The sequence below is a fragment of the Vulpes lagopus genome, chromosome 1 (assembly GCF_018345385.1).
Source record: "Vulpes lagopus strain Blue_001 chromosome 1, ASM1834538v1, whole genome shotgun sequence".
Lineage (NCBI taxonomy): Eukaryota > Metazoa > Chordata > Mammalia > Carnivora > Canidae > Vulpes > Vulpes lagopus.
This window is the reverse complement of record NC_054824.1, coordinates 35,548,960-35,573,718: the sequence shown is the minus strand read 5'-3', so window position 1 is coordinate 35,573,718 and position 24,759 is coordinate 35,548,960. Positions and strand designations below refer to the sequence as shown.

The 24,759-nt window shown below is 35.8% G+C and overlaps 1 protein-coding gene across 1 annotated transcript in view; it reads left to right on the top strand.

Annotated features, from left to right (window-relative positions):
• Nucleotides 1–24,759, top strand: part of MYO6 (myosin VI) — a 146,095-nt gene that overhangs the window by 29,175 nt on the left and 92,161 nt on the right. The window contains exon 2 of the mRNA XM_041742613.1: nucleotides 24,358–24,499. Within this exon, the coding sequence (XP_041598547.1) occupies nucleotides 24,383–24,499 (117 nt within the window). The 5' untranslated portion in view covers nucleotides 24,358–24,382. The remainder of the gene's footprint in view (nucleotides 1–24,357; nucleotides 24,500–24,759) is intronic.

Here is a 24,759-nt window from a genome sequence, read left to right as displayed (position 1 = left end):
TTTATTTATTTAGGGGATCCCTGGGTGGCGCAGCGGTTTGGCGCCTGCCTTTGGCCCAGGGCGCGATCCTGGAGACCCGGGATCGAATCCCACATCGGGCTCCCGGTGCATGGAACCTGCTTCTCCCTCTGCCTGTGTCTCTGCCTCTCTCTCTCTCTCTGTGACTATCATAAGTAAATAAAAATTAAAAAAAAAATTAAAAAAAACTGAAATAAAAAAAAAAGATTTATTTATTTATTCAGAGAGAGAGAGAGAGAGAGAGGCAGAGACACAAGCAGAGGGAGAAGCAGTCTCCATGCAGGGAGCCCGATGTGGGACTCGATCCTGGGTCTCCAGGATCACACCCCGGGCTGCAGGCGGCACTGCACCACCAGGGCTGCCCATGAAGTCACTTTGTAATTCATTATGTATTAGTATTACACCCGTAGCTTTAATGAATTTGTTATACATGTAATTGTAATGTTTTTCATTAAGTAAATGCAAATTTTCATTTATTTATCTAGTCATTTATTAGTGACTTTTTTATTGAGTGCCAACTATATGCTAGAGTATGATAGTTCAGGAAAAGGGAGAGAGAAATGTAAATAAGTATATTCTATTGCTGGGTAGACAGAGAAATGAGCTTAATATAATGTGGAAGTTGCTTTGGTTTATCTGTGATTTTTTTCCTAACAAGTTAATTCCTTGAAGCACAGGGTAGCAACCCTTCTCATATTGAAGGAGAAAGTCACACCAACATGTAAGTCATAGAAAAAGATGAAAATTCTGCTAAAAGTGTCTTCTTTGAAGAAAAATAGTGTAGAAATGATGGACACAGATTCTTAATTTGTCAGTTCTGTGCATCTTTTTCTTTTGTGGCTAATTTTTTCCCGTTTTAAGTTTTCCCCTTTCTGAGATCATGAAGATAATCTCCTGTATGAACCTCTAGAAACTTTATTATTTGCCTTTCACATGTAGATTTATAACCCATTTACATATAACATTTATGTATACTGTGAAGAGAGTCTTAAATTATATTTTTTTCCAAATGTGTATTCATTTTCCTAGCAGCATTTATTGAAAAGTTAACCTTTCCTCTGCATTGGCACATTTATTCTGTATTGCTGTTTTTGTTATAAATCATATATGTATACACTTTAGATATGTACGAATCTGTTTTTTCTTTTATTGGCTTACTGATGTATTCATGAACCATTACCACACTTACTGTAACTTTATAGTAAATCTTACATTCCCATCTAGTTCTTTAAGAATGTCTTGGCTATTCTTGGCCCTTATATTTCTGTATAAATTTTAGAATCAGCTTATAGAGTTAAAAAAGAAATCTATTGGAATTTTAGTTGGGATTACATGCAACCCAGAGATCACTTTGGAAAGAATTGATATCTACCATATTGAGTCTTCTCATTTAGGATCAGAGTATATTGCTTAATTTATTTAGGTCTTTCCTAATTACTCTTAATGTTCTCTGTAGTAGTCTTACATATTTTTTATTTTTAACTTTATTTTGCTCTAATTGTAGACTTTATGAAGAACTTGCAAGAATGGTACTCTTAAAATTCTTTCATACCCTTCCCCTAGATTCCTTAAGTGAGCACTTTACCATATTTTCTTTATCCTTCTCTCTCTTTATACACACACATACATACAATCTCTCACATTTAGAATTTTTTTTATTAAATTGCAGACTTACACCTCCTCCTTTATCTGTAAACACTTCAGTGTTTATTTCCTAATAACAAAATCATTCTCTTGCATGACCACAAGTAACACTTATTAATACTGTTATTTAAAATCAGCAGACATTATTCAGAGTTCACAAATTGTCCCAAATATGTCATTCATAGCAAAATAAATCCAGATCATGTGTTACATTCAGTTGTTCTGTTGCTTTGGTCTCCTGTCATCTGTAACAGGTCCTCATCCTCCTTTGTGTTTCATGGGCCCTTGAAATTTTTGAATAATTCAAGCTAGTTTTCTATAATGCCTTCTAACCTCTCAATTTGGATTTGTCTGCTATTTCCTTGTGATGAGATTTAGGTTATACCTTTTTTGCACAAGTACCACAGAAGTGGTATGATGTACTGAGCAGGATTTTGATTATTTGGTTAAGATGGTGTCTGCCACCTTACATAAAAAGTTACAGTTTTTGCTTTGTAATTAAATATTTTTCGGGAGATGCACCTATTTTTTTAAATTACTTTTTTGTTATTAACACGTTTCCAACTTATTCTTTTTTAAAGATTTTATTTATTCATGAGAGACACAGAGAGAGAGAGAGAGGCAGAGACACAGGCAGAGGGAGAAGCAGGCTCCATGCAGGAAGCCTGACGTGGGACTCGATCCCGGGTATCCAGGATCACGCCCTGGGCTGAAGGCGGCGCTAAACCGCTGAGCCACCGGGGCTGTCCAGATGCACCTATTTTTAAGTTAGGTTTGTTTCTAGGTATTATATGTTGTTTGATGCTATTGTATATAATACCTTTTTAAAAAGTCTTATTTTGGGGATCCCTGGGTAGCTCAACGGTTTGGCACCTGCCTTTGGCCCAGGGCGCGATCCTGGAGGTCCGGGATCGAGTCCCGCATCGGGCTCCCAGCATGGAGCCTGCTTCTCCCTCCTCCTGTGTCTCTGCCTCTCTTTCTCTACGTCTATCATAAATAAATAAATAAATAAATAAATAAATAAATAAATAAATAAATAAATACATAAATAAATAAATACATAAATCTTTAAAAAACATAAAAAAATTAAAAAGTCTTATTTTTCAACTCTTTATTGTTGGTAGGTAGAAATGAAATTCATTTCTGTATATAGTTTATATTCCACAAATTTACTAAGCTCATTGCTATAATTTATGTGTAGATTTAAAAAATATTTTTGTATGTAATCATATCTGCAAATAAGGGTTTTATTGCTTCCTTTCCAGTCCTTGTATCTTTTACTTCTTTTTTATTTTTTTATTTTTTGCTTTACTTATCAGCTAAGATCTCAAATAAAATGCTGAATAGAAGTGGTGGTAGCAGGGCACCAGGGTGGCTCAGTTGGTTAAGTGACTGACTCTTGATGTCAGTCAGCTCAGATCTTAATCTCGGGGTTGTAAGTCCAAGTCCAGTGTTGGGCTCCATGGAGCCTTCTTAAAAAAAAAAAAGTGGTGGTGGCGGCATGCATACTTACCTAATTTCTTTTTTTAAAGGTGAAGCTTCTATGCTTTGTGATAGGTATGATTTTCCCCCATGTACGTTCATATTAGATTAAGATATTTATCTTTTCCTCCTAGTTTTCTGAGGTTCTTTTTAAAAAAGAAAACACACGCACAATTGGTTGTTGAATTTTATCAAACTTTTGTACTGTTAATGTTGTGAGAATCTAATAATTGATTTTTTTGAAGTCGAGCTTATGGAAGCATAATTTATATTCAATAAATTCACTTTTTTGGGAGTACAGTTGGAGGTTTAAAATAGTTTCATTTCCTCAGAAAGTTTCCTTGTTTCCCTTTATAGTCAGTTCTATTTCCCCTCCTCAGCTCCTGACCACCTCAAATCTTATTTCTGTTTTGATTAGTTTGCCTGCTCTAGAATTCTGTATAAATACAATCTTACACTATATGTTCTTGGTGTCTTGTGTCTTTCACTTAGCAAAATCATTCATACTATTTTGACTCTCAGTAGTTCAGTCCTATTTATTACTGAGTAGTATTCTGTTGTACAGATACTTGTTTGTTCATCTGTTAATGGATATTGGAATTGTTTCTCATTTGGGTCTATTATAAAAAAACTATAAACATTTGGATATCACTCTTTATATGGGTATTTTTTAAAAATATTTTATTTATTTTTTTTATGAGAGAAACAGAGAGAGAGAGAGAGAGAGGCAGAGACACAGGCAGAGTGAGAAGCAGGCTCCATGCAGGGAGACCGATGTGGGACTTGATCCCAGGACGCCAGAATCATGCCCTGGGCTGAAGGTGGCGCTAAACCGCTGAGCCACCCAGGCTGCCCTGGGTATTTCTTTTGAGTAAATACCTAGGAGTAAGATTTTAGGTAGTATCATGAGCAATTGTTCTACATCCTTGCTAACATTTGGTATTGCTAGTTTTTAAAATTTTAATTTTTCCTAGTGGATGTGTAGTGGAATCTGTTTGTTTGTTTGTTTGTTTGTTTGTTTATTTATTTATTTATTTATTTATTTATTTATTTATTTTAAGTAAGCTCTATGCCCAACCTGGGGTTTGAACTCATGACCCTGGGATCAAGAGTTGCATGCTCTATCACCTGAGCTGTCAAGGGACCCCTCTTATTGTGGTTTTAATGTGCATTAATCTTTTTTTTTTTTTTTAATTTATGATAGTCACACAGAGAGAGAGAGAGAGAGGCAGAGACATAGGCAGAGGGAGAAGCAGGCTTCATGCACCAGGAGCCCGACGTGGGATTCGATCCTGGGTCTCCAGGATCGCGCCCTGGGCGAAAGGCAGGTGCTAAACCGCTACGCCACCCAGGGATCCCAATGTGCATTAATCTGATGATTGTCATGTCAGACATCTTTTCCTGTGCTTCTTTGCCATCCATAATAATTTTGAGTATACTTTGATTGGTTGATATTTTTTTGGATTAAAACAAAGTCATGTTCCTGAAATAAACCAAATATAGTGTGATTTATTTTATTTTTGCTGGATTTGGTTTGCTAATATTTTGTTTAGAATTTTTAAATCTGTGGTTATGGATTTTATTATCAAGCTTACTCTGCTCTCAGGATAAATTGTGGAATTCTTTGCATGAGGTCATATTAATGCCTTGACCATTTTCTGTTGAGAAAATACTGGGTCAATGGAATATATAAGATATATATATATATTTATATTATTATTATATATATATAATTATTATATATTATTATATATATTAAGATATATATATATTCCATATAATGGAATAAGATGGAATATATCTTATATATAAGATATATATATATTATATATATTATTATTATATATATTATTATATATTTATTATTATATATATTAAGATATATATATATATATTCTATATAATGGATATATAATGGAATATAATGGAACTATGTTTATGTTTTGTGGCATAGACATATAGGACTAAAAATTTGTTTCTTATGCTTGTTTTAATATTTCTGTAATATCCAAGATAAAGTTCTGTAAGTTATTTCATGGTGCAATCTGCACTTCTCTGTGTATGCAACATTTATAGAAGGGTTTTTAGGTCCTTGGCTTGATACTTAGGTGAATTAGATATGATTACTATCATTAGGTGTCAGCTTAGTGGCAAGAACATAATACTAGTAATAACACTTTCTTATGCTCTGTTGGAAGACTGTATGTGGAATAAAATGGCAACAAAGGTGAGAAAGAGTGATGGGAAGAGATTGGGCTGAGGCAGGAGAAACCTCAGAGAAAGGTGATGTCAGAATTCAGTCTGGAATGATTTTGTCAGAGGAAGAAAGCCCTTTGAACAAAGGTGTGGAGATTTGATCATCCTGTGTACTTGAATTTGGAGTAGTTGAGAATGGCTGGGAAGTATGGACCTGAAGGAAGGAAGTGAGAGAAAGTAGCTACCTAAAGAAATAAGCATGGGCCATAGTGTTAAACAAATGAAAAATTAAGGCAGTCTGATATTCCTTCATATGCAGTGTAAACTTTGACTAAAAACGATGATGGGAGTCACTCTGTATGTTACAAGAAGGTATAACTGATGAACTGAGGGAAGATGCTGAGAGGTTGTAGGCACACTTGCTATTTAGAGAACTAATTTCAGCCACCAATCTAAAAGTACATTATGACTTTCAGATTCATGCTAGGCTCTTCAATCTAATACCAGGTTTCATCAAGTCTAAATTCTGTTCTAATAATCATCAACTCTAAGGTGCACTGTTATTTTATGTACTGGTGAAAAGGAAAAACAGACATTGCCAATCAAGTAACGACACCATCAATTGTTAAATGTGTCTTAGTGTAAACACATTAACACATGAAAAAAGTGCATATTGGACTTGAGATACATGTTTCACTTAATCTTCAGAGTAAGTTTTAGAGAAGTATTACTACTTTATAAATCACTACATATATGTCATGGCTTTTCAGAGTATTGAATAATCTTTATTTTTATTTTATTTTTTTTAAAGTTTATTTACTTATTTATTCATAAGAGACAGAGAAGCAAGACATAGGCAGAGGGAGAAGAAGGCTCCCATTGAGGAGCGCGATGCGGGACTCAATCCTGGAACTCCAGGATCGTGACCTGAGCCAAAGGCAGACTTCAACCGCTGAACCACCCACGTGTCCCTCGAATAATCTTTATTAATACTCCTATTGAATAATCAAACCTGTGGTGACTCCTAAATGCTGTAAATGCTGAATTACACAATACTGTATAATTTAATTACCCTTTATTATTAAACATTTAGCGTATTTCTAAGTTTTTTTCCCTTTTCCATTTGCTTTCTTCTTACTGTTTCTCTTTTCCTTCCTCTTTTTTTGTAAGTACCACTTAAGACATTATTTTTATAAACTTCTGATTATTTTCTCAAGTATAGATCCCTAGAAATAACACTAGATCAAAAGTCTAAGCATTCTTGATATATATATATATATATATATATATATATATATATATATAGCCATGTTACTTTTCAAAAGTACAGTTTCAGTTTACTTTTTTCACAGCAGTGCTTACAGTTCTAAGTCCCACCATAACTTCTTCAGCATTGGTTATTACAATACACATTTTTTTCTAATTCTGTAAATAAAATGATTGCCACCCTGACCTTTTTTAAGAATCTGTTTTTAGGGGCACTTGGGTTAGCTCAGTGATTGAGCATCTGCCTTTGGCTCAGGTGTGATCCTAGGTCCCTGGGATAGAGTTCCACATTGGGCTCCCCGTAGGGAGCCTGCTTCTCCATCTGCCTATGCCCCTGCCTCTCTTTCTGTGCCTCTTGTGAATAAATAAATAAAATCTTAAAAAAATAATCTGTTTTGGATACTTTTGAGGCAGAAGCCTTTAGAGTGAACATTTAAAAAGGTTTCTCTTGAACCACACTAACTGCCAACCATTTCTAAATGGCTTTTAGTGATGTGTATTGCAGCGCATACTTGAATCCTTCTTTTGGGAACAAAAGACTGAGTATTAAGTAATATTTTTCATGGGATCCCTGGGTGGCGCAGCGGTTTGGCGCCTGCCTTTGGCCCAGGGCGCGATCCTGGAGACCCGGGATCGAATCCCACGTCGGGCTCCCGGTGCATGGAGCCTGCTTCTCCCTCTGCCTGTGACTCTGCCTCTCTCTCTCTCTCTCTCTGTGACTATCATAAATAAATTAAAAAAAATATTTTTCAAAATCCAGAATTTTCTTGTCACAGAATGTTTCTACCAGTGGGCTCTGAGAGAAACAGATTTTTAACAGAAAACAGAAGGGTTGGCACAATTTATTGAAGGCCAGTGGATGGACAGAGGGGATCCTTGTCTTAGTCTTTTTGTTAATGTGGCTGTGGATAAGTCACTTAACTTTTCCCTGCCTTTGTTTTTATATTTGGAAATGAACACAATAACATGGGTCATTGATTGTTCATATTTTAAAAACAGTCAAATTCTGATATTCTGCTGAAGAGTTGATACACCAGTCACTGTTTTTATTTGATTCTAAGTTTTTAACTTTTGGGTTAAGATAGAGATATTTCGTGGCTTAATCCAATACAATGCATTTTAAATATTTTTGCTTTGTTGATACTCATGAGGTACCCTGTATGATGATATGGATTATCAGTGTTTTATTAACAAAAGGAGCTGCTATTATACTTTAGAAGATAGGTTGAAGCATATAATCATTTTCTACAAAGTTAAAAAAGATTTTGTGCCACAGAAATTAAGATCCCAAACATGTATTTTTGTCATTATGCCAGAAAATAACAGTGGTTTCTCTCAAGCGTATTCAGTAATAGAGCATCTCTGATTTCTGGAATATTTCTACATCTATTTTTATCTAACTCTAAGACTCTTCATTTAGAATGTAGCATTTGAGTGTGTGTGTGTGTGTGTGTATTTTATATGTGTGTGTGCATATATAAATATCTTATATGTGTGTATATATATTTTTTAGCATTTGAGAATATTGAAATGAAGCAAAAATACTAAAATTGTAGGCCATTTTTGGGATTGCTACAATGTGGTGGGTACAATATGTGAAGAATGATGAGTAGTAGTAATGGTTGTGCTAGTTTTGGGTACTAATATTTTTCCTTTTTTATACTTTTTCATTTATCGTATACATTTGAACATTTCTGTAAACTCCTTTTCATAATGATTTTAAAATTTAAAAGATCGTAAATGATTTTACTCTGCCCTGGGATTAAACCTCTTTCCATTTGGGAAACACATTTCCAATTCTATAATGAAAGTTAGTGAGACTACAGGTCAGTGAAAACAATTCACTTACCTGAAATGCATTTTATGGCAAACTTTCAAAGATTAAGTTTAGTCTCTTAAGTAAGGAATAATCATATTAATACAATATTGAGACTTTTTAAAAAAGTGATTAAAACTTCAAATGTGAAATTGTCAGATTGACAAGCTTTTTAAAATATTTGCAATGCAATGATAAAAATAATTAAGATTGCATTCTATAAAAATGTTTTTCCTTGTTAAAACTGAATTTTTTATTTGCATACATTTATCTCCTCTTCCTTGATATTTCACTAAGTGATAGTAGAGGAATAAAAAAAAATCTGCAAGGGCAAAGAGATTAGAAGAAGTAATGGTAGATGAGGGATTTCAGCAAATTTGGATAGAGGAATAGTATCTGACTTAGAGGAATCTGTATTCTGAGTTCTTGCAGTAAGGAAAACCAAAAGGAAGGGATTGATCAAATTGAAGAATCCCTGAAAGGCTTAGGGTTTGGAAGTTTCTGTTATCACCAAAGTTTAGGGTGAAGCCTTAGGGCAGAAAGCAGTTGGGTTGGTTAAAAGGCTGTGAAGAGGTTAGACCTCTAGGTTTTTAATTATCTTGCCAAAAACCAGAGGCCTTGTTCTCTGGAAAACTGAACTTGATCAGAGGAAGATGAACAGATGCTAACAGTGAGAACATCCCCACAAAAAAGTTGAGTACTACCTAGTTGCTTTAGAATGAAGTATGCCAGGTGATAGTCTTGATCTACTTACACAGAGCTTTTGGCCAGCTTTAGTGCCTGTCAATGTGAATGGAAAACTAGATGTGTTGAGGAAGGCTTTTCTGTGGAAGGGAACAGAAATGGTCGGGAAAACAATGAGAAGGAAACAGATAATGGAGGGAAATAAAAAATGTGATTGTATACATAAAATTTCCAGTAGAAGAATTAGAAAGTCAAGTGGGAGACATTTCCAAAAAAAAGTATAAAGAATACTCCAAAAAAGAATAAAGAGGGAAAGAAATGGATAATAGAGGAGAAAATGAGGGTGGCAGTCTCATAGAAGTAGAGCATCAAATTATAGAACTCTTAGAATGAGAAAATAGAAAATGGGGGAACATGTTTTCAAATAAATAGAAGTAGATCAGAATATTCCTGAGCTTTGTATGATATGTGCCTCCAGACTCCATCTGTTCTCACAGTGGGTGTAGCACAGTGAATTCAAGCAGTGTACATTTAGCTTTGTCATCCTGGAAATTTAGAGCATTCATTAAGAAAAGATCCTTTAAGCTTGCAGCTTAGAGGGAGAACCAGAGGAATCTAAAATGATCAGGAATCTGAAAGACAGCAGTTCGCTAAAAATATTTGCTATACTTTTAAAATACTGAAGAAAAATAACTTTCAAGCTGGAATTCAGTTGTGTGTGTGTGTGTGTATGCGTATGTTTTCAATCTATTATTTAAGTCTGAACGTAGAATAAAGACTTCTTTGGACGTGAAAGGACTCCATTATACTATATACCCAGGAGAGAACAGTGCAGAGAAGTCCTGAAATGATAGCCAGGCAGCAAGTTTACAGAGCAGCCATGCAAGGAGGGTGAAGGGGAGAGGGAAGGGCAGGGCCCTGTTGTTGGTTTATAAAAACCTTTTACAATAGTGTATTTGGCTTAAAAAATAAAAAAGCCTGATCTTTTATCACATCAGTAAAAAAATTAATATGAAAGTGCATTCTTATGAAGCGCTATCAGTATTGAATGGGGCTTGTGAGAGAGTTGTAATTAATACTACTTTAACGTGAACAACTAAACTGAAGGGAAAAAACAGGCTCAAACCAGGGGAAATTCTTCCTTCATGAAGAGCACCCCTCAGTAGTTCTAATGGATTCTATTCCAGGATGGTAATTCTTGTGAATTGAGACTAAATTGTAGCTGAGTTGAATTTTAATTGTTGAATAATCACTGTGTAATTAAGTCCAGAAAATGAATGAGATTATAAAAATAGTAACTGAGTACTTAAACTACTCTGACTTAAAGTTTTTGGACTCAATTGACCTTAGTAACTGGGGACTTTATAAAGTCAATACTGTTAAAACTCAAGCTTGGATTTTGATGTAGGTGGAAAGCAACAGCTTTAAAAGAAACCATTCACAGATGCGTTGGTGGTTAGGCGTGAAGGCAAAATGCCCAGCGTGTGGTAGTGGAGAGGATTTTCATTGTGAGATCTACTTAAAAAAACAACACAACAGTTTGCTTATTTTAAACTCTGTTTAGGGAAACTGAAGCCCTTTAACCCTATAAATAACATTCCATTGAGATATTGTCATACTTTATGAGCTGAGAAAATGTATGAAGCTTTGGATTATACAATCACTATTTTATGTTGAAAAGAGTGATTAATTTTCTTTGTGAAAAGTTAACATTTGATTACTTTTTTATGTACCTTGACAAAACAATTGTGGTTTCATAAAACACTTTAAAAGTTTTTTAAATTTATTTTGAGACAGAAATAAATTTGGGGGGGTTAGGGGGAGGGGTCAGGGGGAGAGAGAATCTTAAGGAGGATCTCAAGTCCTTCAGTTCATGACCTGAGGTGAAATCAGGAGTTGGACGCTTAACCAACTGAGCCACCTATCACTGTAAAATACTTTTTTTTTTGGTGGAGGGGGGCCCCCAGGGACCCACCCGCAGCAGCCCCCCCTCCCCTGTAAATTACTTTCTATGAAGGATCATAATAACACATGAATTGTGTTTATCTCAGGTCTTGTTCTGAAAATCAAAAGTCTAGGCAGATTTTTCTAACTCAGAGAAATCCCTATTACAATGTTTGATTTATTTGGTTACTTACCTGTCTACTTTTTATCGATATTGACTTGGAAAAAAAGTCTCTCATCTAAACTTCTCCAGCTGTTAGGTAAAACTTTGTGTTTTTATCCATGTTTTGAGAGTCTATTGTGGTGTTCTCTTTCCTTAATTTTATTTATCCAGCCCATTTGTGTGAAATGCTAGGTCAAATAACCAGCAATAAATAGATCTGATATGAGGTTTAAGTATAGTTCAATGGATTATAATAATGAGAAAAACCTAGAAAAATTTAGTAAAAATCAGAAAAATCTGAACAGTAACCTTAAAGATGATTGCTGTACTGAGTTTGCTATGTAGTGGATTTATGAGACAAAGTGTTGTAAAAAGAAATTTGGGGGGGGATGCCTGGGTGGCTCAGTGGTTGAATGTTTATCTTCAGCTCAGGGAGTGATCCCAGGTCCAGGAATCGAGTACCACATCAGGCTCCTGGTGAGGAATCTGCTTCTACCTCTGTCTATATCTCTGTCTCTCTCTCTGTGTCTCTCATGAATAAATAAATAAGATCTTTAAAAAAATCCTTTTTTAAGATTTTATTCACCTATTTTAGAGAGAAAGAATGTGTGTGTGCACACACAGGAGAGAGGAAGGAGCAGAAGGAGAGGGAGAGAGTATTCCAAGTGGACTCTCCACTGAGATCACCATCTGAGCTGAAATCAAGAGTTGGATGCTAAACCAACTGAGCCACCTAGGAGCCCCAAGTCTTATAAAATTAACAGCCAATTAACTATCTTTATACATCATGGGTTAAATTTTTCATAGTATTAATTTTTCTTTTCTTTTTCCTTTTTAAATTTTTTTTGTTAGAGAAAGAGAGCAAGTGAGCATGGATGAGTGGGAGGGGCAGAGGGATAGGCACAAACAGATTCCCTGCTGAATGGGGAGCCCAGGACCCTGGGACCATTACCTGAGCTGAAGTCGGATGCTTAACTAAAGTCAGGCACCCTTAATTTTTCTTTTAACTCGGTTTGAAACACCCAGCTACTAAACCTATTTAATTTGTTTGTTCATTCATGCATTTAGTAATTATTTGCTGTTATCTATCCCATTCTGTCATTATCTTTGATATTGCCCTAATTTTGATAAGTTGTTTTTTTCCTTCATCATACTGAAGTCTTACATATAGTTCCTCTATCAGAACACAGTCATCTCTCCAATATGCCAATTTAATTAGATTGCTCTTCATTGCCTGTAGAATAAAGAATTAGAGTTAAGGACTTTTATACTTTGGCATGGATCTGCCTTTTCAGATTCATCTTCCACCAAGTCTCTTTTCTTCTTCCTTACAGTCTGCTCTCTAGTTTCAGTTCCACATTTTTAAATTTGTTTTTGCCATTTTATTTGTCTAGAATACCATAGTTTGTTGACATCTTTGAACCTTCAGAATCAGCTTAAATTGCTCTCTCTCTGAAGCATAAGTAAGTACCCTTGGGCAGACTTCAGTCAGGCAATCAAAGTAATCCTGCCTTGATGTTCCCATATAAGAGTATTTTACTTTGGTCAGTTAATTACACAGAACACTTCAGCCAGGGAAGAACAGAGATGTTTATTGGTGCGATAGGGACAGGACGAAGGGACAGGACAAGATAGATCAGGAAAAAGCAATGTGAACACAGTAGATATCATCAATGTTCAAAATGCTCAAATTAATATTTTAAAAAAATACTATTCCTAAGGAATTAATAAGGCAAACAAATGTAGACTTCTTCATAAGGCAAGAAAATATTTGCTTTGGTTTTTTTCCTTCCCAATTTACTTACTAAAAACTAATGTTTGTAGTTGGGAATTTGAAACTTCATCTCAGGGAATTAAAATTAAAATAGTCCTTGTGTCTTGATTTTTGCCTGGTTTTGGGCCTAAGTTTGTGTTCTCAGATGGAGAAAAGATAAGGAAGAAGAAGGTGGTTTAGACTAATTTTGCTCACTTTATAGTACTGAGGGAGATTGCACAGCACTTACTTTTTGAATAGTTCTCCCTATGCCAAATCCCCTCCCCCAGATATTTGGATACCTCTGGGATATTATCACTTATTTCCTTCCCCCTCCCCCTGGAAATAATTAGTTGGAATTCTTTTAATGACAATGAGAGATAACTCTGTAATTTTAGGAATTTTTAGGATTTTAAAAAATGTTTACATGTGCTTCTGTTTTCTTTTTCTTTTCTTTTTTTTTTTAGAAAAATATGTCCTTTGTTTTTTGTTTAAGGTGAGAAGTATTATTTTTTTGGTGCTGTGCCTAGCACCTAATAGGAATTCAATAAATCTTTGCAGAATGTATTTGTAATAAAGCTGCTTCATGGTACAAAGTCCCCTGAGATATTTCCTTCCCCAAATAATACCCCCATAACTATGTGACATTATGTGCTGAAGAGATTACATTTTTGTAGGAAGACATATTGTTAAAGTACTCATAGAGTCTCATCATTCTATTATTGCTTGAAAGTTAGTATTTGCAATTACAAGATAAGTATATAGTTCTTTATAAAAGTGGGTAGAACTGAAATTAAGTGAATCACTCATATTTTCTATAGGTGTGGTTTCAGAATGGATTTGTCAGAGAATTAATATTTTTGGGTTCTAATTGTTTGCCTTTTCTGCTGGTGGTTGGTAGTTGAGAAAGAACAATTGTCCCTAAAGTCCATAAATATTTTTCAATTTGTTTTTTCAAAGTTAGTGAAATTACTGTTATCCCTAGAGATTAGAAAATATTATTACATAACATATGATTGGCTCCAAAGCTTCTACCTATTAAAGCTGGAGCATCTGATTGAGGAGTAATTTTTTGAAAAAGATTTGTTAATTCTATTACACTTGATGTTTTTTTTAAAGTCAAATGTCTTGAGGAGTTTGCAATATTTATAACTAATTAAAAGTTAAAAACAAAATTTATACCCTGGTATAACGTGCAAAAGTAATGATGAAATTGTCATTTAATGAGAAGAGGTCTATAAGAGGAGTAAATTTAAAAGGGAAGATAGGAAGTCATTTTAGGTTATATAAGTTTGAGATGGCTGTTGGTCTCCTAAGTAGTGATATTGATGAGTAGGTTGTGAGCTCTAGATATCTGGAATTCAGGGGTGTGGTATTACCTGAAAATAGAAATTTGGGCATTATTAGCATGTGGGTAATGTTTAAGTACTTCAGACTAGATAAGAAAGCAAGGAGATGAGAGTAGAGAGACAAACACAGTCCAAACATTAAGCCCCAAGAGTTTCTGATTTTGAAAAGGTAAGGAGGATCCCAGGCAAAGAAGACCAAACTTTTTTTTAGTTAGCGCAATAGATACGGTCTTCAAAACATGTTATGAGGGGATCCCTGGGTGGCTCGGCAGTTTAGCAACTGCCTTCAGCCCAGGGCGTGATCTTGGAGTCTGGGGATCGAGTCCTGCGTCCGGCTCCCTGCATGGAGCCTGCTTCTCCCTCTGCCTCTCTCTCTTTCTCTCTCTCTCTCTGTCTCATGAATAAATAAAATCTTTTTTTTTTCTTTTAAAAAAAGCATGTTAATGGTATGGAGTTGGAAGTACCTAATTAAAAATTTTTTAAAAATATTTTATTCATTTATTCATGAGACACAGAGAGAGAGAGAGAGAGGGAGAGAGAGAGAGAGAGAGAGAGAGAGAGAGAGAGAGAGACAGGCATACAGGCAGAGGGAGAAGCAGGCTCCATGTAGGGAGACCGAAGTGGGACTCGATCCCAGGACCCTGGGATCATACCCTGCACCAAAGGCAGATGCTCAACTGCTGAGCCACCCACGTGTCCCTATATATAGTATTATTATTATTTTTTATTTCAACTCAGAACTTTTATTGTTATTGTTGGCATTCAGCTGTGTAATCCCTCCTAACAATTTTTTTTTACTAGACAAAGACTATTTTTTTATTTAAATTCAATTAATATATAGTGTATTATTAATTTCAGAGGTAGAGTTCCATGATTCATCAGTCTTATATAATGGCCAGTGCTCATCACATCATGTACCCTCCTTAATGTTCATCACCCAGTTGCCCCATCCCCCACTTCCTTCCCCTCCAGCAATCCTTAGTTTGTTTCCTATGATTAAGAGTGTCTTATGTTTTGTTTCCCTCTGATTTTGTCTTGTTTTATTTTTCCCTCCCTTCCCCTGTGATTGTTTTGTTACTTAAATTCCACATATGAGTGAGATCATATAATTGTCTTTCTCTGATTGACTTATTTCATTTAGCATAATACCCTCTAGTTCTATCCACATCATTGCAAATGGCAAGATTTCATTTTTTTGATGCCTGAGTGGCATTCCATTGTGTATATGTACCATATCTCCTTTATCCATTCATCTGTTGGGCTTTTTCCATAGTTTGGTTGTTGTGGATATTGCTGCTGTAAAGTTGGGGTGCAAGTGCCCCTTCTGATTACTACATTTGTATCTTTGAGGTAGATACCTAGTAGTGCAGTTGCTGGGTCATAGGGTAGCTGTATTTTTAAGTTTTTGAGGAATTTCCATACTTTTTTCCAGAGTGGCTTTATCAGCTTGCATTCCCACCAACAGTGGTTTTTTTTTTTTGTTTGTTTTTAAGATTTTACTTATTTATATATTTATTTTATATGAGAGACAGAGAGAGACAGAGACATAGGCAGAGAGAGAAGCAAGCTCCTGTGGGGAGCCCGATGTGGGACTTCATTCCAGGACCCTGGGATCAGGACCTGAGCCAAAGGCAGACACTCTACCACTGAGCCACCCTGGTACCCCTCCACCAAGAGTATTAAGAAGATTCCCTTTCTCTGTATCCTCACAACATCTGTCATTTCCTGACTTGTTAATTTGTTAATGTGAGGTGGTATCTCATTGTGGTTTTGGTTTGCATTTCCCTGATGCTGAGTGATACGGAACATTTTTTCATGTGTTTTTTGGCCATTTGTATGTCTTTGGAGAAATGTCTATTCATATCTTCTCATTTCTTGATTGGATTTTTTTCTCTGGGTGTTGAGTTCGATAAATTCTTGGTAGATTTTGGAGACTAGCCCTTTATCTGATAAGACATTTGCAAATATCTTCTCCATTTCTGTCAGCTGTCCTTTTGTCAATTGTTTCCTTTGCTGTGCAGAAGGTTTTTATTTTGATGAACTCCCAATAGCTCATTTTTGCCTTTGTTTCCCTTGCCTTTAGAGACATGTCTAGTAAGAAGTTGCTGCAGCCAAGGTCACACAGGTTGCTGCTTGTGTTCTTCTCTAGGATTTTGATGGATTCCTGTCTTACATTTAGGTTTTTCATCCATTTTGAGTATATTTTTGCATATGGTATGAGGAAATGGTCCAGTTTCATTTCTCTGCATGTGGCTGTCTAATTTACCCAACACCATTTGTTGAACAGACTGTCTTTTTTCCACTGGATGTTCTTTCCTGCTTTGTTGAAGATTAGCTGACCTTAGGGTTGAGGGTCCATTTTTGGGTTCTCTATTCTGTTCCATTGACCTGTGTGTCTGTTTTTGTGCCAGCACCATACTGTCTTGATGATTACAACTTTGTAATAGAGCTTGAAGTCCAGAATTGTGATGCCACCAGCTTGGATTTTCTTTTGCAACAGTCTTTTGGCTATTTGGAGTCTTTTCTGGTTCCATATAAATTTTAGGATTATCTGTTCCAGCTCTGTGAGAAAAGTTGATGGCATTTTGATAGGGATTGCATTGAATGTATAGATTGCTCTAGGTAGCATGGACATATTAACAAGATTTGTTCTTCCAATCCATGAGCATGGAATGTTTTTCCATTTCTTTGTGTCTTCCTCAATTTCTCTCATGGGTGTTCTGTAGTTTTCTGAGTACAGATCCTTTGCCTTTTTGATGAGGTTTATTCCTAGGTCTCTGATGGGTTTTGGTGCAATTATAAATGAGATTGGCTCCTTAATTTCTCTTTCTTCTGTCTCATTCATTAGTTTATAGAAGTGCAACTGATTTCTGTGCATTGATTTTATATCCTGCCACGTTGCTGAATTCCTGTATGAATTCTAGCAATTTTGAGGTGGAGTCTGTTGGGCTTCCAACGTAGAGTATCACGTCATCTGTGAGGACTGAGAGTTTGACATCTTTGCTGATTCAGATGCCTTTTATTTCTTTTAGTCGTATGATTGCTCAGGCTAGGACTTCTAGTACTATGTTCAACAACAGTGGTTATAGTGGACATCTCTGCCGTGTTCCTGACCTGAGGGGAAAAGCTCTCAGTTTTTCCCCATTGAGAATGATATTCACTGTGGGCTTTCCATATATGGCTTTTATGCTATTGAGGTATGTTCTCTCTATCCCTACACTGTGAAGTGTTTTAATCAAGAAAGGTTGCTGTCCCTTGTTAAATGCTTTTTCTGCATCAGTTGAGAGGATCCTTTGGTTCTTGTCCTTTCTTTTATTAATATAGTGTATCACATTGATTGATTTGCAGATGTTGAATCACCCTTGCAGCTCAGGAATAAATCCCATGTGGTCGTGGCGAATAATCCTTTTAATGTACTGTTGGATCCTGTGGGTTAGTATTTTGGTGAGAATTTTTGCATCCATGTTCATCAGGGATATTGGTCTGTAATTATCCTTTGTGGTGGAGTCTTTGTCTGCTTTTAAGATCAAGGTAATGCTAGCCTCCAAGGAGTTTGGAAATTTTCTTTCCATTTCTATTTTTTGAAACAGCTCCAGAAGAATAGGTATTACTTTTTCTTTAAATGTTTGGTAGAATTCCTCTGGGAAGCCATCCAGCCCTGAACTCTTGTTTGTTGGGAAATTTTTGATTGCTACTTCAGTTTACTTGCTGGTTATGAGTCTGTTCAGGTTTTCTATTTCTTCCTGTTTCAGTTATGGTAGTTTATACCTTTCTAGGAATGCATCCATTTCTTCCAGATTGCCTAATTTGTTGGCATATGATAATGTGTTCTTATAATTGTTTGTATTTCTTTGGAGTTGGTTGTGATCTCTCCTCTTTCATTCATGATTTTATAAATTTGGGTCCTTTTCTGCTTGATAAGTCTGGCCAGGGGCTTACCTATCTTAATTCTTTCAAAGAACCAGCTTCTAGTTTCATTGGTCTGTTCTACAGTTCTTTGGCTTCTCTTTCATTGATTTCTGCTTTAATCTTTTGTTTGCTTATGGTTCTCTCAACTGTGAATGGTGCCATGTATGGTCTGTGTTTGGTAAATTTTGATAAATTTTAACTTTTTTAGTATATTTAAATATATGGTAGCAAAGGATAAATTAGACTAACATCTACATATATTTTATCAGACTTGTATCTATATTATATAAATTCATGACATACCTTTTTCTCTTAGTATTTTCCTATTTCTAGGTTATGTGGTTTGTCTATGAGTTTTTTCAAATTGTTACAAATCTCCAAAAAATTTTGCAGTGTATTTATTGAAAAAAATCCACATGTAAGTGCACCCATGCAGTTTAAACCCATGTCATTCAAGGATCAACTGCACTTCTGTAGTTTACTATAATGCTTACTTAAAAAAATATCAATTGTCCTTTAGTTACTAAAAACAAGGTAATTTTTGGTTGTTGATGACATATTGTACATTTCTGTTCTTTTCCTGAAAAACATAAGGAATTTCAGATATGCTGACCTAACTCCAATGATACATATATGTAATTGAACTTTAATGTGTTTAAGGTTTCCAGTATAATAGAACTGGGATTTGAGATGTCCTTTTAAGATTTTTTTTGCAGGGATCCCTGGGTGGCGCAGCGGTTTGGCGCCTGCCTTTGGCCCGGGGCCCGATCCTGGAGACCCGGGATCGACTCCCACGTCAGGCTCCCTGCATGGAGCCTGCTTCTCCCTCTGCCTGTGTCTCTGCCTCTCTGTCTCTCTGTGTGACTATCATGAATAAATAAAATCTTAAAAAAACCAAACCTTTAAAAAAAAATAAAAATAAAATTTCCTTTGCAGTGTCTTTTTAAGTACTCTTCATAAGCAAACGTGCTTTTTAGTAAGTGTGAATGTTGATTGCATGGGTTTTTTCTGATTGCATGGTTTTCTGAGAACAGATAGTAACATGTCTAAAAAGTTTTGTCTTTTGTGGGATGAATAAATAGGACTTCATTATTGAAGGATAATTTGTTAAAAGTATTTAGGATTGATTCTAACAATTAAGTGAAACCTTATTTTAAAAAGAGGTTTATTCTAATATAAACCATGCACTAGGTAGAAAATAATATTTACTTTAATAGGGGAGGGTATTAGGTGTCCATAATTTCTTTAGGCACAAGTACATTGTCAGTATAGAGTTAGAATAAGACAAGTTCAGATAAGAATCTAGGTCACCTTCATGAGGTCCAAGGTCAGTGGATGTCTTTGATAATAGTGCTCATTGTGGCGTCTTTTGGGTCATACTGCTCCAGTTTGGGCTGGTTGTTTGCCTAAGTACAGGGCTCTAAATCGGAAATTATTTTCCTTTGACAATTACTTTGTCAACTTCCTGCTTCATGTTGCTGAAGTCATTTTGATTCATGATCCATGGATATGACCCATGTTTTTTTCTTCTGATTTATCAGATATATGTAGCATCTTCTCTTTACTTCTGGTGTGTGATATTTGATGTAGTGTCATTTTGTGTGTGTGGTTTTTTTCCCCCAGTTATTGTACTGAAGACTTAATGAGCATTTTGGCTAGACTCTAGAAAATCATGACTTTCAGTTCTGGTGACTTTTCTTTGGACATTTTAGTTTTTCTCCCTTCTATTTTTTGAGGGTGGCAGGATGTCTGTTGTTCCTGGTATTATGACACTTAATCTTTTTATTAGTCTCATTTTCTTATCTCTTATCTCCTCCTTTCTTCTTGGTTTTCTGAAAAATCACCTCAAATTTATACTTTTTATACTGTCTAGTTAATATGTCATTTCTGCTATTATATCATTAAAAGAAAATTATTTCAGCACTTGTTAAAATGACAAGAAAGACCATTCAAAATTATTGCAGTAGGTGTATACTTGCATTTGTATTTGTTTGGTCTGCCATAACAAAATGCCGTAGATTGGCTATCCTAAACAACAGATATTTATGTTCTCACAGTTTTAGGGGCTTGGAAGTCTAAGATCAGGGTACCAGCATGGTTGCGTTCCAGTGAGGACTCTGTTTTTGGCTTTTAGGTGGCCACTACCTGGCTGTACATTCACACGGCCATTGGTGGAGATGAGCGATCTAAGATCTCTTTTCCTCTTTTTATAAGACCACCAGTTGTATTGGATCAGGATCTCATACTTATGATGTCACTAACCTAATTACCTCCTAAGAGCTCTGTCTCCAAATATAGTCATATTGGGAGTTAGTGTTCACATATTAAAAAAAATACAAATTTTGTAGAGGGAACAACAAAATTAAGTCCATAGCAGATACATTAAATCTATAACAAAGGGTATTACAATAGGGGGGAGAGATGGGGCTCAACTTTGAATACAGCAAAGACAGCTGGGGATTATAGCCAATAACCAGAGTGAGGAGGTCAATGGTTATAAATAACTAAGAGGAAACTGCGAGGATAGGAGACTCTTGAAAGCAGTTCAGGGATTTATACATCAAAGGTAGGGGATGAAAAACTTGATTAGATATCAAGGGAGAGGGAGAAGCAGACTGCCCACTGAGCAGGGAGCCTGACCCAGGGATCAATCCCAGGAGCCTGAGATCATGACCTAAGTGGAGGCAGATGCTTAACTGACTGAGCTACCCAGGTGCCCCAGGAAATCTCTTTCTTAAACAACTTTTACCTAGTCTTTCTGATGTTAGACTCTCTCTTTTCACTCTTGTTTCTAGAAGTATCTTTGCAGTATAGTTATTATGTCTTTTTGAGATTCAGTGGTATAATTTGGGTTGTCTTTCATTCTTTCCCTATTCCTGACTTGAGAGTAACCTCTCTCAGATTTGCTGAGTCAGTTGCCTCTCACCCATTTGCTTTCCAGCTTCCAAAATACTGTTGCTATTGGCTCCTTTTTGTTTTTTCCCATCGTTGTGGACTAATTTCTTTTTAAAGAATCACTTTGTTTAGATTTAGGGATTTGATGAAGGGGCAAAATTAGATGCATGCCTTTAAATCTGTTGTCTTAAGTTGCGGCAAATGGTTCAGAATGGGAATGCAGTTTGAATAGTTCAAGGAAATTTGCCATTTTTTAAAAGACTTTGAGGATTTTCTTTGCTGTGATTTTTTTTCAGATATTTAATTATTCCTAAATGATATTTCATGACTCTTCTGTAATTTCTATTTAGAAGTATAATAAGATATTTTTTGTTAAATTTACTGGTGGCTTCAAACAACAGAAAATAAGTGGGAGCAGTATGAATAGTACCTATTGAGTACCATTAGGATGATGATCTCAATTTTATGTCACTTAATCCTCATAGCAATTCTGTAAGGTAAGTGATATCATTTAATGCATAAGGATAAAGATAATGATCAGAGAGATTAAGTAACTTGCTTAAGAGCTAGTCAGACAGTGGTGGAGCTTAGTTTCAAGCTTAGGTTTTTAAGATCTTTCAACTCTTTCTAGCTCACCATTTCTTTTCTTTTCTTTTCTTTTTTTTCTTTTCTTTTCTTTTCTTTTCTTTTCTTTTCTTTTCTTTTCTTTCTTTTCTTTTTTTCTTCTTCCTTCCTTCCTTCCTTCCTTCCTTCCTTCCTTCCTTCTTTCTTTCTTTCTTCTTGATTTTATTTATTTATTTGAGACACAGGCAGAGGGAGAAGCAGGCTCCATGCAGGGAGCCCAACGTGGGACTTGATCCTGGGTCTCCAGGATCAGGCCCTGGGCTGAAGAGGGTGCTAAACCACTGAGCCACCCAGGCTGCCCTCACCATTTCTTTTTACTCTTCCCAAACTGTGTACACAATTCATTCACTCACTCAGTGAATATTCAGTTGCCTGCTCTGTGTTGGGCCTTGGGAACACAGAAGGGACTGGATCATGCCCTGATGGAAAAGGGATAACATGATCAGATTTATCTTTCAGTAGGATTTCTGGTGATCCATGCAGATTGGTAAGGGTAGCAGCAGCAGACGGCCTAAGTTAATTAGAGAAGTCCTGGTAAAAGGCCATGTTGGTTTTAACTAGGATGGCAGAAGCAATATAGAGAAGTGGGTGAAAATGAGATTCCCGTTAGAAGTAGAGCTGATAGGTTTAGGGGAGTGATATGAATTTGCAGGGAGTTGGAAGAATTGAGGATAACTCCATGTCTGATTTGAATTGATATTGTTGGTGCCTTTACTGATATAGGGAAGAACAGGCTGGGGTGATGGATCAGGGTAATAATATAATAATAACAATGTTATATCTTTTGAATATACCCATGGGAACATGTCCAGTAGGCACATAAACATCTGGGAACTCAACTGAGTGATATATTCTGGGCTAGTGCAATAAGTTTGGACATCAGTCACCTAAAGATGGTACTTAAAGCCATGGAACTAGATAGAATTATTTAGATAAAGTGTTGAGATATAGATGTGGTAAGTCTAAAGCAGTGTTAACAGATTCACTTCTATGGAGAATATTAATTTAGTTTCTTAACTTGGAATTGCATGTAAACCTAACAGCTCTTGCTGTTTGGGGAAAGCAAATCCTAATCCCACTGTATAGTCGTGACATAAAAGACTAACCAACAAGCACATTGCCAATAGTTAGAACCTTCTTTTTTTTTAAAAGATTTTATTTATTTTATTTATTTATTCATGAGAGGCAGAGACACAGGCAGAGGGAGAAGTAGGCTCCATGCAGGGAGCCCGATGTGGACTTGATCCCAGGACTCCAGGGTCACACCCTGGGTGGAAGTCAGGTGCTAAACTGCTGAGCCACCCAGGCATCCCAAGTTAGCAGCTTTTTGATTGAACTGTATACCACACATCCTTTCATAAGAAAATAGACCTGAGAGCATCCATATGGGAACTCTTTAAGTATAGATAAGTAATGAAAAATAAGTTCCCACTGAGATACTGAAACAAGAACATCTGGGATCACTCACAAGCCAATTCACCATTTCACAGTAGTCTCATAGAATCCAAGCTCATGAAAATTAAATATTTTGTCATGAACCCTTTGGGATGAATTATAAATGTTAGATATGACCATGCCAAGCATGAAAGAAGCTTAATAAGAACACTTGAAAAATTAGAATTCATAATAGGCAAAAACTGTAAACAATGCCAGTGTCCATTAGTAGGACAATAGGTAAACAATTGTATAATTGGCCAGTGGGCTAGTATATACAACAACATGATTGAATATCAAAAATATTTTGTTGAGTGAAAGAAGCCACACATAAACGCTGTAAGATTTCATTTATATGAAGTTCAAGAAAAGGCAAAAATGAATCTATGATGAGATAAACCAGAACATTAGATACCTATGGGAGTTAGAGATTGACCATAAAGGAACTTCCAGGGGTGATGGAAATGTTCTATATATTGATTGTGGTGTTTGTTAAATGGCTATATCTATTTGTTGAAACTCACCAACTTGTATATAGGATTTGTACATTTCATTGTGTTTAAGTTTTACTTCAGTTAAAAAATAAACAAAAACAATAAGCTAAATGGTTCTGTGAAGGTGCATATAGGGAGTCACATGAATAAGACATCTCTGTAGTCTCAGATTGTCAGGGAAAGTTTCCTGGGGGTGGGGGAGTAATCTTTCACATCTCTTGTTTTTATCCCTTCAGGTCTAAGATGACTTTTTTTAAACACTTAGTTAACTCCACACAATAATATCTATTCCTTGGACAATTGTTTAATTTGTGGTGTGATCCAGAATACTTTATATAGTAAAAGGAAGTGTTGTTATCAGTAACATTGGGGCAATAAGTAAAAACTATAACTGTTTCTCCCTATTTCTGTATTGCTCAAAGTGTAGTACTCCACTGCAATCACAGTTGAAGAAAGGCTGTAGCAGAGCAGGTGTTACCTGAAGGTATATAGTCTGCTTGGTACTTATCTGAAGGTTGATAAAAGGGTCAGGGTGTAGCAAGATGAAAGGAAGTGGAGATACTTATTGCAGGGGCATATATGTGTTTCTCTGAATTGCCATTTACATGTTAGCTTTCTAAAACGATGTTATTTATTTTTTATTTCCAAAGTTATTAATGTTATTTTATTTGTTCCTTTGAAAACAGGAGATAGTGGGCACTCCCTTCAAAAATGGAGGATGGGAAACCAGTTTGGGCGCCACACCCTACAGATGGATTTCAAATGGGCAATATTGTAGATATTGGCCCTGACAGCTTAACAATTGAACCCTTGAACCAAAAAGGCAAGGTGAGTTTCTCAGAAAGATTTCAAAATTTAATTTTTTTCTATAAATGTCTCCCTTCTTAATGGAATAGATATTCCTAGCACAGTATAAGGGAAAGCAATTTTCTGGTAAGTGAATCTTAGTTTCCTAGTGAGTTATTTATTGTTTAAGTATGTTGTATCCTAGGGAAAAAATGGTGTCCTTATCATAAAATTAGACAGAAATCTAGTGAGCCTTCTGTTATCTCATTCTTAGGAAGTAGTTATATGATAAAGTATGAACA